Genomic DNA, 13,535 nt, shown 5'->3' with positions numbered 1-13,535 from the left:
TGAGCACATTAAAAAGCATTGTTTCTGGTTTGTACCTCCACAGGGACTGCGTTCAGTGCAGAGCTTTTGAAAAGGGGGAAAAGAAGGACACCTGTTCCCAGGAATGTATGCACTTCAATATGACGCTGGTAGAAAGCCGGGACAAGTTGCCGCAGCCCGGACAGCCCGATCCGTTGTCTCACTGCAAAGAGAAGGATGTTGATGACTGCTGGTTCTACTTCACATATTCTGTCAACTCGAATGGTGAAGCCAATGTCCACGTGGTGGAGACCCCAGGTATGAACAGGACATTGCCTGTTCTCCCTTTGTTGTTAATTGGCTCGGTTGTGCCTTATGAAGTAGCTTTGGTTGATGTGGGTGAGTTGGTGCATTCAGAAATAGGTTCCTGTTCCCTGAATGGCAGCTGTGGATGTTTGAAGTGCTTTAGAAAAACGTAAGTCTCCCTAGATCTAGGTTTTTCAAACCTTTGAGCTGGCAGAAACAGGTTCTGTTTTTTAAAATCAAAAAGTCAATCAGATATGTATATTTGTTAAAACATTGCCTGTTTCCACTTGGTGTGCTTTGCAGGCTTACTTCACCTGTCCTGTAGCAACTCCTAGTTAAATAAATTTTCACAAATTCTTTTACCAGGTCTGTGCTACAGGTTATAAACAGTTGTGTCTTTGAGGTTTTGTTGCTTTTTTTCTTTTCTTTTTCTTAATAATTTGGGACCACTGTACATGAAGTTGTGTACTATGCTGCAAACTGCTTGAATTATTCTGTGCTGGCAGCCTTTGCTTTTACTTAACTGAGGTACCTTCAATAATAGATCCCAAAAGCCTCTTGCTCAGTTAATCCTTAATAGTTCCATCTTCTGATACAAAAAAGCGAGAACAATTTTGTAGCTCAATCAGTAATTTACCATTTATTTACTGAGACCATTGTTAGTCTGAATTACTGGATGTTGCATCTAATAGTGCAAAATTTCTGGGTTTGTACATTAGCAGTGTGTGGTGTCCTGATTTTTATAAGCCTAATGTAAAATGCACACCTTAAAGGTTTAGTGCTGTATTCCACTCAAGGAATTTTCAGAATTGATCATTTGGGTGATCATCACTTAATACAGACCAGTGGCTCTTAGACATAAATACGCTTCAGTTCAGAATGTTGTAAAATTTTCTACATGTATGTAGTCCACAGTCTAGAGGAGAACCTTGAGCCCTGTCTCCAAGGGCAAGTCAGACACGTCCTGCACTTCTGGGACCTGACCTTTTCTTCATGTATAAACTTCTGTTGCCTGAGCTCAGAGGTGAATAAAACCCATCATGCAAAAAGGAGGCACCTTAATTCTGTGCCATACAAGTGCTGAAGGAACCAGCTCTGGTCAGTAGAGCTGTATTCAGCAAAGCAGACACTTGTGCCTTACTGGTTCCCAAGGAATTCCTGTCATGACCCTTCCCCCTTCCCTCACCCTTGCAGAGGGCAGCTACAAAGATAAGGAGTCTGCAGTGGGGGAGGAAGCTTTGTTCTATTGACTGCACAGGAGTTGCTTTTATTTGCTTCTGGCTCCTTCACTCTGTGCATTGATCTCTGCAAAAGTCTTTCTTCGATTTGTGATTATTGAGAATTTTACATTAATAGTAGAGTTGGGTTTTTATTTGGAGGATTATTATTTCTGTGTCAGTCACTGTAAATCACTTTGCATCTGTCTTTTCAAGCACACTATTCACTTTTTTTGGAAGTAAGTGATATTTTTATCCAAAGAACATGTGCCTTTTTGTAAAACTTGATTTCAGCAGAGGTCAGTTCCCTAGATGTGGAAATACCCTTAAAAAATGAAAATCTGTCTCAGAAGCAAAGTTATTGCTTATCTCTATATATTAACCACTTACAGCCATCTGAGGTAAAATGGGGAGCCCCCTTTCTCTGTAACGCTGTGGCAGAGTACATGGGTCCTGTTTTGCCAGTCTGTGTTTGTACTCCAGCTGGTTTATCCCTCCTGCACCACCTTTGACTTGTATGTTTAAAATACCATTGCCAGTTATTTTGCTCTTAATATTGTAAATCAATAGCTTAAGGGGTTAGCAGTATATTGACTTTATCATCAGGACAGGAGTTGCTCTATTGCTCAAACACAGATTAGAAGGATAAAAATAAGCTGGAATGTTACAGCATGTACATATTCCAGAAATTCTGTTACTTGAAAGAAAAGTAGTATTGGCATACCTGATATTCAAAATAACTGGCTTCAGTACAAAATCAAATGTTAAAAGCATCTGGATATGCACTACCTTTACCATTTTGTAAAACCATGTTTCCCTTGCCTTGTTCCCTAGAGTGCCCCAGCGGTCCTGACATCATTCCCATTGTAGCTGGTGTAGTTGCTGGAATTGTTCTTATTGGACTTGCATTATTATTGATTTGGAAACTACTAATGATCATTCATGACAGAAGAGAATTTGCTAAATTTGAGAAGGAGAAGATGAATGCCAAATGGGATACGGTAAGTCAAGAGGCTTCTCTGTGTATAAAAGCTGCAATAGCAGAGAAGAATAAAAGGTTTTTGTTCATGTGGCGTAAGTGTTTCAGATTATAACCAACCCTTTTAGAGAAGGACTTCTTGAGCTAGAAAAGGGAGTAGTAACTTGGGTTTAAATAACATTTCAGAGAGAAAATGTGACAGCATAGTTCAGCTTCACAGTTCTACCACACATAACAATGTATTTTTAAAATGTTTATTAGAAAGATGAGTCAATTCTGTATAAAACAAAGAAGAAACTTTTGCGCTCATTGAGGAGATCTTGAAAATACTTATACAGGGTTGAATGAGTAAATACTTATTGGGAGGCTTCAATAAAAGTCACAAAATTGTGGCTGGTACTGATTTGTTGAAATCTTCCCAATGCTTTGTCAGCAGAGAAGTGTGCAAGAAAAGCAAGCCTATGGTCTGTAGGTTTTCACAGGCTACAGGTTCCTGTCTCTGGGAAATGTTAGGAATCTTCTAATCAAAAACCCCTTCACTACAGTTCTGTAGAAGGCAACACCCACGTGTGCTTGATAAGAGAATACTTAAAAAAATGTCCAAGGAGGCCTTTTGGTTTTATTTAAGAAAATTAATTAATTCTGTTCTGGGTAAAACAAAATTACTAACACCTTTCTGTATATATATATATAGCATGATTTTTTCAGTAATAGTTGAGAATGTTACTTTTTTTTTCTCTTGTTGAATTATTCGATATTGACCATTTCTTTTACTTCAGCAAGAAAATCCAATATACAAGAGCCCTATTAACAATTTCAAGAATCCAAACTATGGACGTAAAGCTGGTCTCTAAATCTCAGTTTGTATCTCCTTTCATTTTCTTTCCTTTTTTTCCCCTTTGCATGTCACTTCAAACTCACTGTGTGTCACAGTCAGTTAATCACAGTTTGTCTTGCTCAGTTTATCTGCTGCTGCTTTGAGTGTGGGGTTTTCAAGAATGCAGCTTGAAATTTTTTAACTGGCTTTGACAGCTAGATTACTTACTTACTAATGTTACCAGTACTGGCTTAAACTATTTTACAAGTGATTATTTTTATTTTATTTTTTTGCTAAATGTGTGAACACATCTTAGATTGTGGAGAGACAGAGGGGCAGGCATTGTCTTCTATTTCCTCAAATCAACAGTCAGTTTGCTTTAATTTGATATAATTGCTAAGATAGATTAGATATTCCTAAAATATCCCAACCTATAAATATCACTGTTTTTATTAGAATAACTATGGGAACATTCAGAGTAGCCTTACAGATTTTTCCTTTTTTGTAAACTGCTTCGTCTTATTAATCATGAAATGCATATACTCTACTAATTTTATAATTAAATATGCATCTTACTTTTTTGGTCCTTATTTCTATTGAAACAGGCAATATCACAGTCCTTGTGATATTGCCCTCCAGCCAGCTTGAGGGTGTCCACAGGAAAAAACATTGATAGGAGAGGAGGAAATGTTCTCGTCTCCTCTAGATTCATTTTCCACTTGTTTTCTTAAGTCCCTCCTAAACTCCACCTGAGCACCTCATTCCTGTTTGGAAATGCTGAGTTCAGTTCTCTTCACACCCAACACAGCAGGAGAAACAGCAGGATCCAGGAGAGCAAGTCAGTAAAGCAGAAGCAATGAGTAGGTACCTTCTGTAGACTTCAAGGTTTCACTTCCTTGAGTGCTCTAGGTGTTCTCCTCCTTCCCTGGGATCCCCAGCTGCTCGGGAAGGAGTGAGAAAGGGAGGATGAGCTAGGGAAGGGGTGTCAGAAGAATACTGAGGGATAAGTAATACAGAGATCAGTTTAGAGGAAGGGGAATGAAGAAGGTAGAAAGGCAGCACATCCCTTAAATATCCATAGATTTTCTTCGGAAGCCAGTGGAAAGGGTGATCTCTGTCTCTAAATTTATACTGTCTGCTGTCTCCCTTTGCACTCAAAAGATTTTGTAAAGGAAAAAATGAGGGGAGAAAGCAGGAATTGAGAGAATTTAAGTTTTTACTTGTTCTCACTGTGACAAAAAGTACTTAGTGTAGCATTCTGAGCCCTTCCTGATGAAATATACTTTCCTTTCCTCTTTGCATTTGTTTCACTTTCCAGTGTGTCCAAAATGGATTGTAAAAATGTTCATTTTATTTGCTACATCGACCACATTCACTCCTTTTCATTTTTCTTCTCAGAGTCCATTTTTCTGGGGAGGAAATTGAGTTGTTGGTCCTTTCTAACACTTCACATACTCCACCTGGTTAAGTCTCTGTTACCTGCTCTTCTGCTGTTCACTTAACTGTGTACTTCCTGTTGCATGCAGGACAAGCATCTAACAAACCATGTGGTGTGTAATTTCCATGCTCTCATTCTCTACTCTGTGACTCCTCAGGATGTAACGTTCTTAGTGCTGCCAGTTCTCCTCAAAATGTATTTCCTGCAGAAAGCTTTCCTCTTGTGCAAATGGAGAGGTGGACTTCTGCCTTTTTGTTTCACTCGGATATGAGGATGAAAAGTATGAAAGAGTGTGGGGTTTTTTAAACATGACTATATCATTTTTGGTATAATAGAAATATCAGAACTCTGGGGAGAGAGGGAGGTGGGTTTAGATTTATCGACCCCAGAAAGGAGGAGGTCAATATTGGCAGAACAGGTGACCCACAGGATGTAAAAGGAAGTCTTCTTTTCCCTATAGCTAAGATTTTCTAGTGGTTTTAGATTATTGCCATAGCTTTTCATTTAGTTGAAGAGTTGCCTTGTATCACCATGACAAAAAGTCACCTGAAATTCCGTTACAAGAAAATTACACCGCAGTAGGTTCCCTGCTGTGTGTGTGTATACAATTAAATTAGCCCTATGCAGGTTGTGTGACCCTTCACTGCTCCCACAGCAGTCACACACACTAAAGGGCTGGGGCTCTGGGGAACTCCAGCACTGTGGAGCTTGTCATGGGCCAGGTACCCAAATACTTCCCTGGTGCTGGTCCCTGATGTTGCGAAGGTCACCACGGCATCCTTGGGGCTGATGCTTGAGGCAGTTGGTTCAAACCACGTTTGCCTGTGTTCTACGCCAAGCAGCCATGAAAGCTTTGGTGCAGTCGTGCTTGGAAAACTGGACTGAAAAATCACATAACAAATTTAAAACCCAAATCTGCTATTTGTAGTGAATGCCATTACCACTCTTGCTTGGGGATAGCTTGTGCATTGCTAAGCATCTTCAGACGGACTCCGCATTCAGTCATCTTGCACTTCACAGGTGATAAATTCATTTATATGAGACACTAAATCTGTCGTAATTTGGCTAGTAATTTTAGCAGCTACTGATAAGAATAAAAACCCACAAACAATTCAAGGCCCTGAAAATCAGAGGGATGTGTTCTCCTAATTTAGATCATATGTCTGTAACTTACCTTGCTGTTCAGTGATGAACATATGCTGAGTGTGGGAACAGAGATGCCATGTTTTCAATTGCTTTCGTATCAATTATTATATTCAATTGATCCTGATTTGTGGCACCAAAGATAGATAGAAACTATATTAAACCATTTATTGTTGCCTTTATTTATTCTTTTCCTTTTTTTACAACTCAGGACCACTAGAGATGTAGCTGTAATGACAGCTGGTGGGCTATTTGGTAATCCAGCGCAAAGAGGGGGTGTGGACGGAGTAACGGGGGCGGTGCCCTCGGGTTTTTCCCGCTGTTCCCGCCCGGCTCCATCCCGGGAAGGGCCGGAGCGGGCCGTGGCGCCCTCTGGCGGCCTCCCGGCCCCGGCCCTGGGCCTCGCCTCTTTCCCTGGAGCCGCCCCGTGTCCGGGCGGACCGGCCCTGTATTCCAGCCAAATAGCGCTGGCTCTCAGTGGGAGCTGGAAATGGTCAGAACCAGCTCCTAAACAATGCGTGTGGATGAGTTTAAATGCTCCAGAGTCCAGCTTCTTGCAGTGACTTAGGTCTTAAACCCACTGTGAAGGTGATCTGAGCGGGTGTTGAAACAATAAGTCCCTGGAGAAAAAGGAAAAAGAGGATGACTCAAACATCCTACATAATGGGCTCGTCTTTATGCAGCACTGAACTGAACTGTTGTCCTCTGAGCAGCCCATTCTATTTGAAAGTGAATGCTGTTGCAAGAACATAGCTCTTTATTCTTGACTGAAAGTACTTTTTAAAAGTACCTCCATCTTTATTTTAGTATATGTCACTCAATCTTGTATATAGTTATTGTTTGTTGATTTTAATTTTGGTTTAAGTGTGCATGGAGTTCTCAGTTACAGGGGCACGTGGTAAATGTGTTTTCCCTAACTTTGCATGCTTCAACCAGTGTGTTCTCTGCTGTGGCATAAAGAAAAGGGGTTTATTTAAAACCAGTAGTATTTGTCTAAGACAGCAAGTTTGTTTTAGTGGCCAGTTAAAAAACTGGAATGCTGCTAATCTTTGACAGTTTATACCCTGTGCCAACTGTGAGGGGCCCTAAGCGAGGTGAGCGTCGTGCTGGATTAGTGGACATTTATCTTAACGATGAAGTGTCTGCAGAAGACCCTGCCAAGCCAGGCCCAAGGCAGGGTGATGGAGTATGGCTGGAACAGCCAGGGCTGTTGCTGTCTAACAGAAGAGAGCAGGGAAGGAATTGCAGATCCATCAGGTGCCTGTGTTGTGGTTAAAGGCAGTAGAGCCTCAAGAGCCATTTAGCTGATCAAGTGTCAGGCTGAATAGTTGTGAATATTGACTAAATCTCCATTATTTGTAATGGGAACCGAGACACTCACCTGACATAAGGAGACACTTAGTCAAGTGCTTTATTTAGTGACCTAAATCCTACTGTGTGCTTCTGAGAAGCACAAGTACAAGGGAAGGCAGGACAGTGTTTCAATATTCTTGTAAATAGGCCTTATGCTAAATAAAGAGCAAGTAAATTTCAAATTCTAACTTCAATTTAAAAATATTATAGTAAAAAATATACAATCTTATTATGCAAATTGTATTTTCAGCCTGACTCCATGTTCAAATTAGTTGTGTGAATAGCACTTAGCAAATTTCTAAGTTTTAGTCCTGACCTTTAGACCCATTCCTGCACTATCTGATAGAAGTTATCTCTCTTTTACAAACTAGAAAGTGTAAGCATATACCTTTCTTTTTGTGCTGGGTGTAGTCTGTTTTGTAAAATGTTGAAGGTTAATAGCACAGTATAGCAAGTATTACATAATGCTTTGCCATGGAAGAGCTGTACAATAACTTCTAGTCTGCATATGACACAGCCTATTAAGCTCAAAGACTTGCTCTGCATCATAAACTTTATTGATTTATATTTATATTTTTAAGAATTCTCCATTAAAGCTTGTCAAGGAAATAAACAACCTACATTGCCAAGAACTTTGAGACATAATGAGATACTTCAGTTACAGATTAAATCCCTCATCCCTGTATGTTTTTCCAGTTTAATTTACATCTTACTATTGCAAATCTTTTTACTGAAAATATTGGGGTAGGTCGTAATTTTGCGTAGATTAATTAGTCTATCTGAGAACTAATCACATCACACTATTTTCATTATTTATAATTTAAAAAAATCAACCAAACATAACTCCCCATCTGTTTCCAGACCAGTAGCTGATGTACTTTTAATCAAGGCAGCATTTCCCTGTGAACTGCATGAAGGAAGAAGGGTCTTTTGCTGTTACACTGTATTTGTGAAGTACAGCCAGCACTAGACACCCAGTTCCTCCTTCATCTCTGTCCGGATGGCATTGACTCAGATCTCGAGAAGATTGAATAGAGAACCTTGACTTCCATTGTCCAGCACTCCAGGTTCTGGCTGGACGAGTCTCTGGGGTCTAAGCAGGATTGGATATACCTCCTTGGTGTTTGCATGTCAGAGAAGCTGGCTTTGAAGAGAAATACCCTTTTCCTGTGAAAAGAACACACCACCAGCTACATGGTCCTCCTCAGCAGCAGCTATGGTTGCTGGGGTAGCCCAGTTAACTTGACCAGGTCTTGCAAATAGAAGGCAACAAATTTCCCAGGAACTGTGATATGAAAATTTCACACCAAGTTAGTGACTTGCTTGCCTTGTCATTTCTGGCACATTCTGTGGTATTCCTAGTTGATTTTCCAGGTTTATGACCATGGAAAGTAGACACCTGGTGTTTGTGTGTCCTTTAATTGACTGTAGGAAAAATTGGTTTAACCTGAAATATTTTGAATGGTATGTAACTTTGTAGAGTTGAATTAATATGATTATATAGGCTGGCTCAGACTGAGGTGGAACCTTAAAGGGAGAGAGATTCCCTTACTGCTGAGGAAGGCCAGATACAGCCCTGACCACAACAGCACTCCAGCTGACAACTGCACTGTGCTGAATTTTCTCAGGAATTATTTGTGTTTGCACAGAAGAGCTTCATGCTGGCAAACAGCATTCATTTAGGCTGACATTGAGGCTGTGATAAGAGCTCAGCGCTGCAGCTCCAGGCTGTACCTCACAGTAGCCCTTTCTCCTGCAAAGATTTATCTGTTAATTTTCTGTTCAGTCTGTTCGTCTGAGGTATACAAGGATGTCATAAATGGAGTAAGATTTACGGAGATAGAAGGAAACCTGGGAACAAAGGAAGCTTAAAATAAGCTTAATTTAGAGGTTTTTAAATCACAGCAAGAGAGATGTAAGCAGTTGTTCTGTAGGCTTGTCTCGTGTCAGTAGAAGTAATGTTTTTATTACAGCATCTGCACCAGTACAGAAGTTTCTTTGTTTTATCTGTGCATTTTGCCCGTATGGGGATGGGGGGGGGACCTGTAGGAATAAAATGAGAATGACAAGTACTGAATGTTCAATATAAATAATGACTGTGTATTAGGAAAACACCAGAAGTCTTTCTGCTTTGTTTCTGGAATTAAATTACAATGCAATATAAGTTATTTAAATGCTTATTGTAGCAGAGTGTGGTCTGTGGTCAGTCTCGGTGTCAAACAATGTTGTTTACAATTCTATGCTTCCTTAAAAAACAATGCCCTGGGCTGCAGAGCCCTGGGTGATGGCTCAGCCCTGGGATGAGCACTGAGGTTCAGCTGCCTCCAGGGAAGTGTGTGCTGCAAACAAAACAGAACCGTTCTAACCCTTTGCTTTATTGATCAGCTGCGCATGCCCTGGCTCAAGTTGTTGGAGGGAAAACTAGTTTGACTTGAGCTGTTTGTGTGTACAAATGAAACATTAATTTTGGGGAATTTCTTAAGCTAATTGTTACGCCTCTTGCAAACACGTTGCTTTTTTCATCTCTTTAAATGTTAATATGAGTATTTTTTTTCCTTTTCTAGGGTGAAAATCCTATTTACAAGAGTGCAGTGACAACTGTGGTCAATCCTAAGTATGAGGGAAAATGAACACTGCTTGTATGACTTCACAACACTGTATGCAGCATAGCAATTTTTGTAGTCACAGTAAGATAGATTTAGGGCAAACTGCGGTGATTTTACTAATTCATTACATATAGGTTTGTTTTCCTGTGTGAAAATGTACCATATGTAATTTTTTACTTTTAATTTTATTTTATTTTTTTTGCAAGTAAAAGTAATTGGTGCCAGAGGTTGGACAAAAAAAAAAAACTTGAGACTGTGTAGCCTAGACAGCCCAGGTCACATGGTGCCTTTCTGACCTTTCCCATTCCCGTGCTGTGAATCCAGATCTTCTGCAGGGCACGATACTACACGAAATGACAGGGAGGGAAGGGATTAAAGCAATCAGCATGAGGGCTCTGCCTAGCCATTTAGTATTAAATTTTTTAGCTTTACAGGGAAATCAGGGCTTGAGTTTGCAGATGTAATTAAACTCATGTAGCATGGAGCTGGTGGGTAATTGGTCTTTGAATTGCTAGATGTGTGATTAAGTATATGGTAGGTTGAGTAAGCTGGAAGTGGGCAGTGTAAAAGACTGAAAAGTGTGTGCTACTTATCTTTGTTTCTGAAGTTGCTTATTGCCAGGTTATGGTTAAAGTGAAAGTGTTTGAGAAGAACGTTAAGGGGAAAAAAATAGCTTTAAAACACGTGCCATTACTGAAAAAGTTGCTGACTGGTAACTTGCTTAGTTTTATTTTGTAAATTCAAGCCCTGGGTGGCAGTATCATGAAGTACCTTACCGAGACATCCTCAGATCACCTAAGGGCCTTACGTGATGCTGTGTCTTTATTCTGTAATGTTTTCTTTGAAAGCCTGGTGCTTTGTCACCCTTCTAACATTTTTAATGTATTTGGTTGCGATTCTTTTTGTAATATTTTTGTATCGACACAAGCTTATTTTCCTTTTTTTTAGCAGTCTTAGCTGTAAATTTGCCTTTACCTTGTAGCTAAGATTGCATAGTTTGTCATGTGACGAGTCACACATCATTCTTGACATGTGCCATGTACATTTGCCTCTGACCATTCAAACTGCATCATAGTCATATTCTTGTTTTAAGTGCCTTTTTCTGTTAACAGATGTTCACTTTTTACAGTGCTATTACTGAAGTTATTTATTAAATAAAAGTACCTTAAAATACTTGGATCTCGTCTCTTTATCCTGTAGAAGTTGATACTACTCAAAAAACCTGAGAATTTTGTCTTCACAAGAGGTAACAGACATTGTAATAATGCCAAATGTGTCCTGAGAGGAGTTAGGTTGAAAGGATCTTGGGTAACAAACATGAGCAGTTGTATAAATGCCCAAAGGCCGGGTCAGCGCTGTGTTACGTGCAAGGGCTGTGGATGTAAAGCCCTTGGTGTTCATTTGTGTGTGTGCTGAAGAAGTTTTGTAGTTTAATAACTGCTCCAGCAAATGGGCTCTTCGGTTAATACTCTTTCACAACACGTGACAAACGAGAAAAATCGATGCATTTTGTAGGAAAATAAAGTCTTCTGGTTTGTTTTTTTTCTAAGAGTATAATGTTCTAGGTAGATTATCAAAGCAACTTTGTAATTAAATATATTCCTAAAGTATATTCCTGGAATCTCTATGATTCCTTGGGGCCTTTTTCACTGTTGGTACTTCGGTTTATCCTGAGACACTATGGGGATCTGTTCTGAACATCCCTGTTAACACCCATGTGAGGGCACGAGTGGTTTCCATGAAGTGGGAGCGGGGATCGAGGGAGAGGTTGGGCTCCATGTGTGTGTCCATCTGTCTGTCCCCATGTCTCTATGAGGGAAGCAGCTGGAGATAAGAGGATCCAAGGGTTTGATACAAGGTAGACCCCACACAGTGGGGTGTGCGAGGGGCAGGTTTGCAGCAGCCACTGGAGCAGGGCAGGCACAGCTGGGAGCAGTGGGGGAGAGCAAAGACTCAGGGGCAGCTGCTGGACAGGCTGAGTGTGCCAACCCAGCCACAGGAGGGATGGGCACTGCAGGGATGTCTGCACTTCCCACTGACGGGCCTTGCTCCTGGGCAGTGGGAAGGGCGACAGGGAGGAGGCCCTTGGTCCTGTCCCTGTTTCCCCGAGCACTGTGCTGTCTGTGGTGCTCTGTGTGTGCATGGATGTTCTGAGTACGTGAGGCTGCACCTGCCTGCACAGGCTCACTGGGAATACACCCTTCAGCTCACTGCAGGATGGACCTGGGGACACGGAGCTGCTGCAGTCCGTGCTTTGGCCTACTGCGTTTGGCAACATTTTCTGATGGGTGGTGCAAATGAGAGCAAACTCACAGATGGGAAGGAGCTGTGCCATGTGTTCCTCTGGGTTGGTTCTTACATCATAAATGCCCTTTCCTGTATTGCCTTTCCACCTCAGGGAACCAAAGCAACCTGAGAATGCCATCTAACCTGGCACAAGATTAGGTACCAGTGGGAGCTGCAGCTGTACGTACAGCTCACGTTGTCTGTTCCTCTTCACGCTGACTTTACAGAACTGCAACTTGACTGTCTCCACAACGGATGAAATTTTATTTTGGACATATGAATACTAACCTTCCTTCTTGGTGCTTCAGTCACTTCCCCAACAATACTGAGGATTTTCAGTAGCTCCATAAGAAAATATGCATAAATTTCTTCTAAACACATTTTTTATTTTTAGCCATGAAAACTGAGGCAAAGCAGCTTGAATAGAAAAGGTAATTTCTGACCTTTATGGCTGTGGCTTTGTCAACATTCTACAAATATTAATCTCAAATTTCTGGATTGGACTGTATCAAAGTCCCCTTCAGATCTGTCTTTTTGCCTTTCCACCTTTCCCAGACTGCAGAGAACACTGGAATCCTGAACTATCCAGAATTCAAGTCCCACAAGAAGCTGACCTTTAGGAACATTGACCCCTATACAGCATTACCAGTCCTCCTAAATTAAGCAAATATTTAATTACGTGCACATTAACCTGGTTGTGTCCACTCTTATGTTACATGTTCTGCAGTTTCCTTAACTAATCTGGTTTCAAAGTGCTTGTGTAGATTGGTAGATGGCTTTTTCACAGCGATGCTGAAGGCTTTGAATTTAAGTGGCCCATTAAGGAGAACTTTTTTAAACCCTTGTTTGAACTGGGTTTCCAGTAGCCTCTTCTAGCCAGATGGGAGCTGCTTAATGTCTCCAAGTGAACAGTTGATTAAATGAGAAAGAACAGCTGCCATCCTACAGGATCAGATTCAAGATACTGTGTCACAGATTGTAGGATTTGCATTAAAGCGAGATTAAACGTTCCAGCTAAGAGAGAAGGTGCAGTTCAAATATGATAAATTTTAAGTGCTGGAAGCCAGAAGTAGTTGTGAATCCTTCTTGGCTTGTAAATACTGACCTCAGCTACTTATCCTGAATTCTGCCAGTTGGTGAAACAGTGAACTCTTACAGTAAATATCAACAGTGCATCAACTCAAGAGACTCTGATCCCAGGCAAGGCAGATATAAGATCCCAGAATTACAGTTAAGGTAACCATAGTCTAACTATCCTTAATCCATCCATTTTTCCAACTCCTGTCTAGTAATTGAAGAGCTAAGCTAGAATTGCTTTATGGCAGTTATTAATAAACAAGGTTTCTTATCCTGAATTGAAACTATAATGACAAAAATACAAGTCAGCCAAAGAAAATAACTCTCTGTAATCACGTAGTTTATTAAGTAACAT

The 13,535-nt window shown here is 40.6% G+C and overlaps 1 protein-coding gene across 1 annotated transcript in view; it reads left to right on the top strand.

The window, feature by feature from the left end:
• ITGB1 (integrin subunit beta 1) overlaps positions 1–10,990 on the top strand; it is a 45,029-nt gene extending 34,039 nt beyond the window's left edge. Inside the window, exons 14-16 of the mRNA XM_050311480.1 lie at positions 44–276; positions 2,316–2,482; positions 9,776–10,990. Coding sequence (XP_050167437.1) covers positions 44–276; positions 2,316–2,482; positions 9,776–9,841 — 466 coding nt within the window. The 3' untranslated portion in view covers positions 9,842–10,990. The remainder of the gene's footprint in view (positions 1–43; positions 277–2,315; positions 2,483–9,775) is intronic.
• Positions 10,991–13,535: the final 2,545 nt, after the last annotated feature.

Source organism: Myiozetetes cayanensis, unplaced genomic scaffold (assembly GCF_022539395.1).
Source record: "Myiozetetes cayanensis isolate MyiCay16 unplaced genomic scaffold, myiCay2020 scf1, whole genome shotgun sequence".
Taxonomy (NCBI): domain Eukaryota; kingdom Metazoa; phylum Chordata; class Aves; order Passeriformes; family Tyrannidae; genus Myiozetetes; species Myiozetetes cayanensis.
The sequence above is the reverse complement of the archived record's forward strand: the minus strand, read 5'-3'. Positions and strand labels throughout refer to the sequence as shown.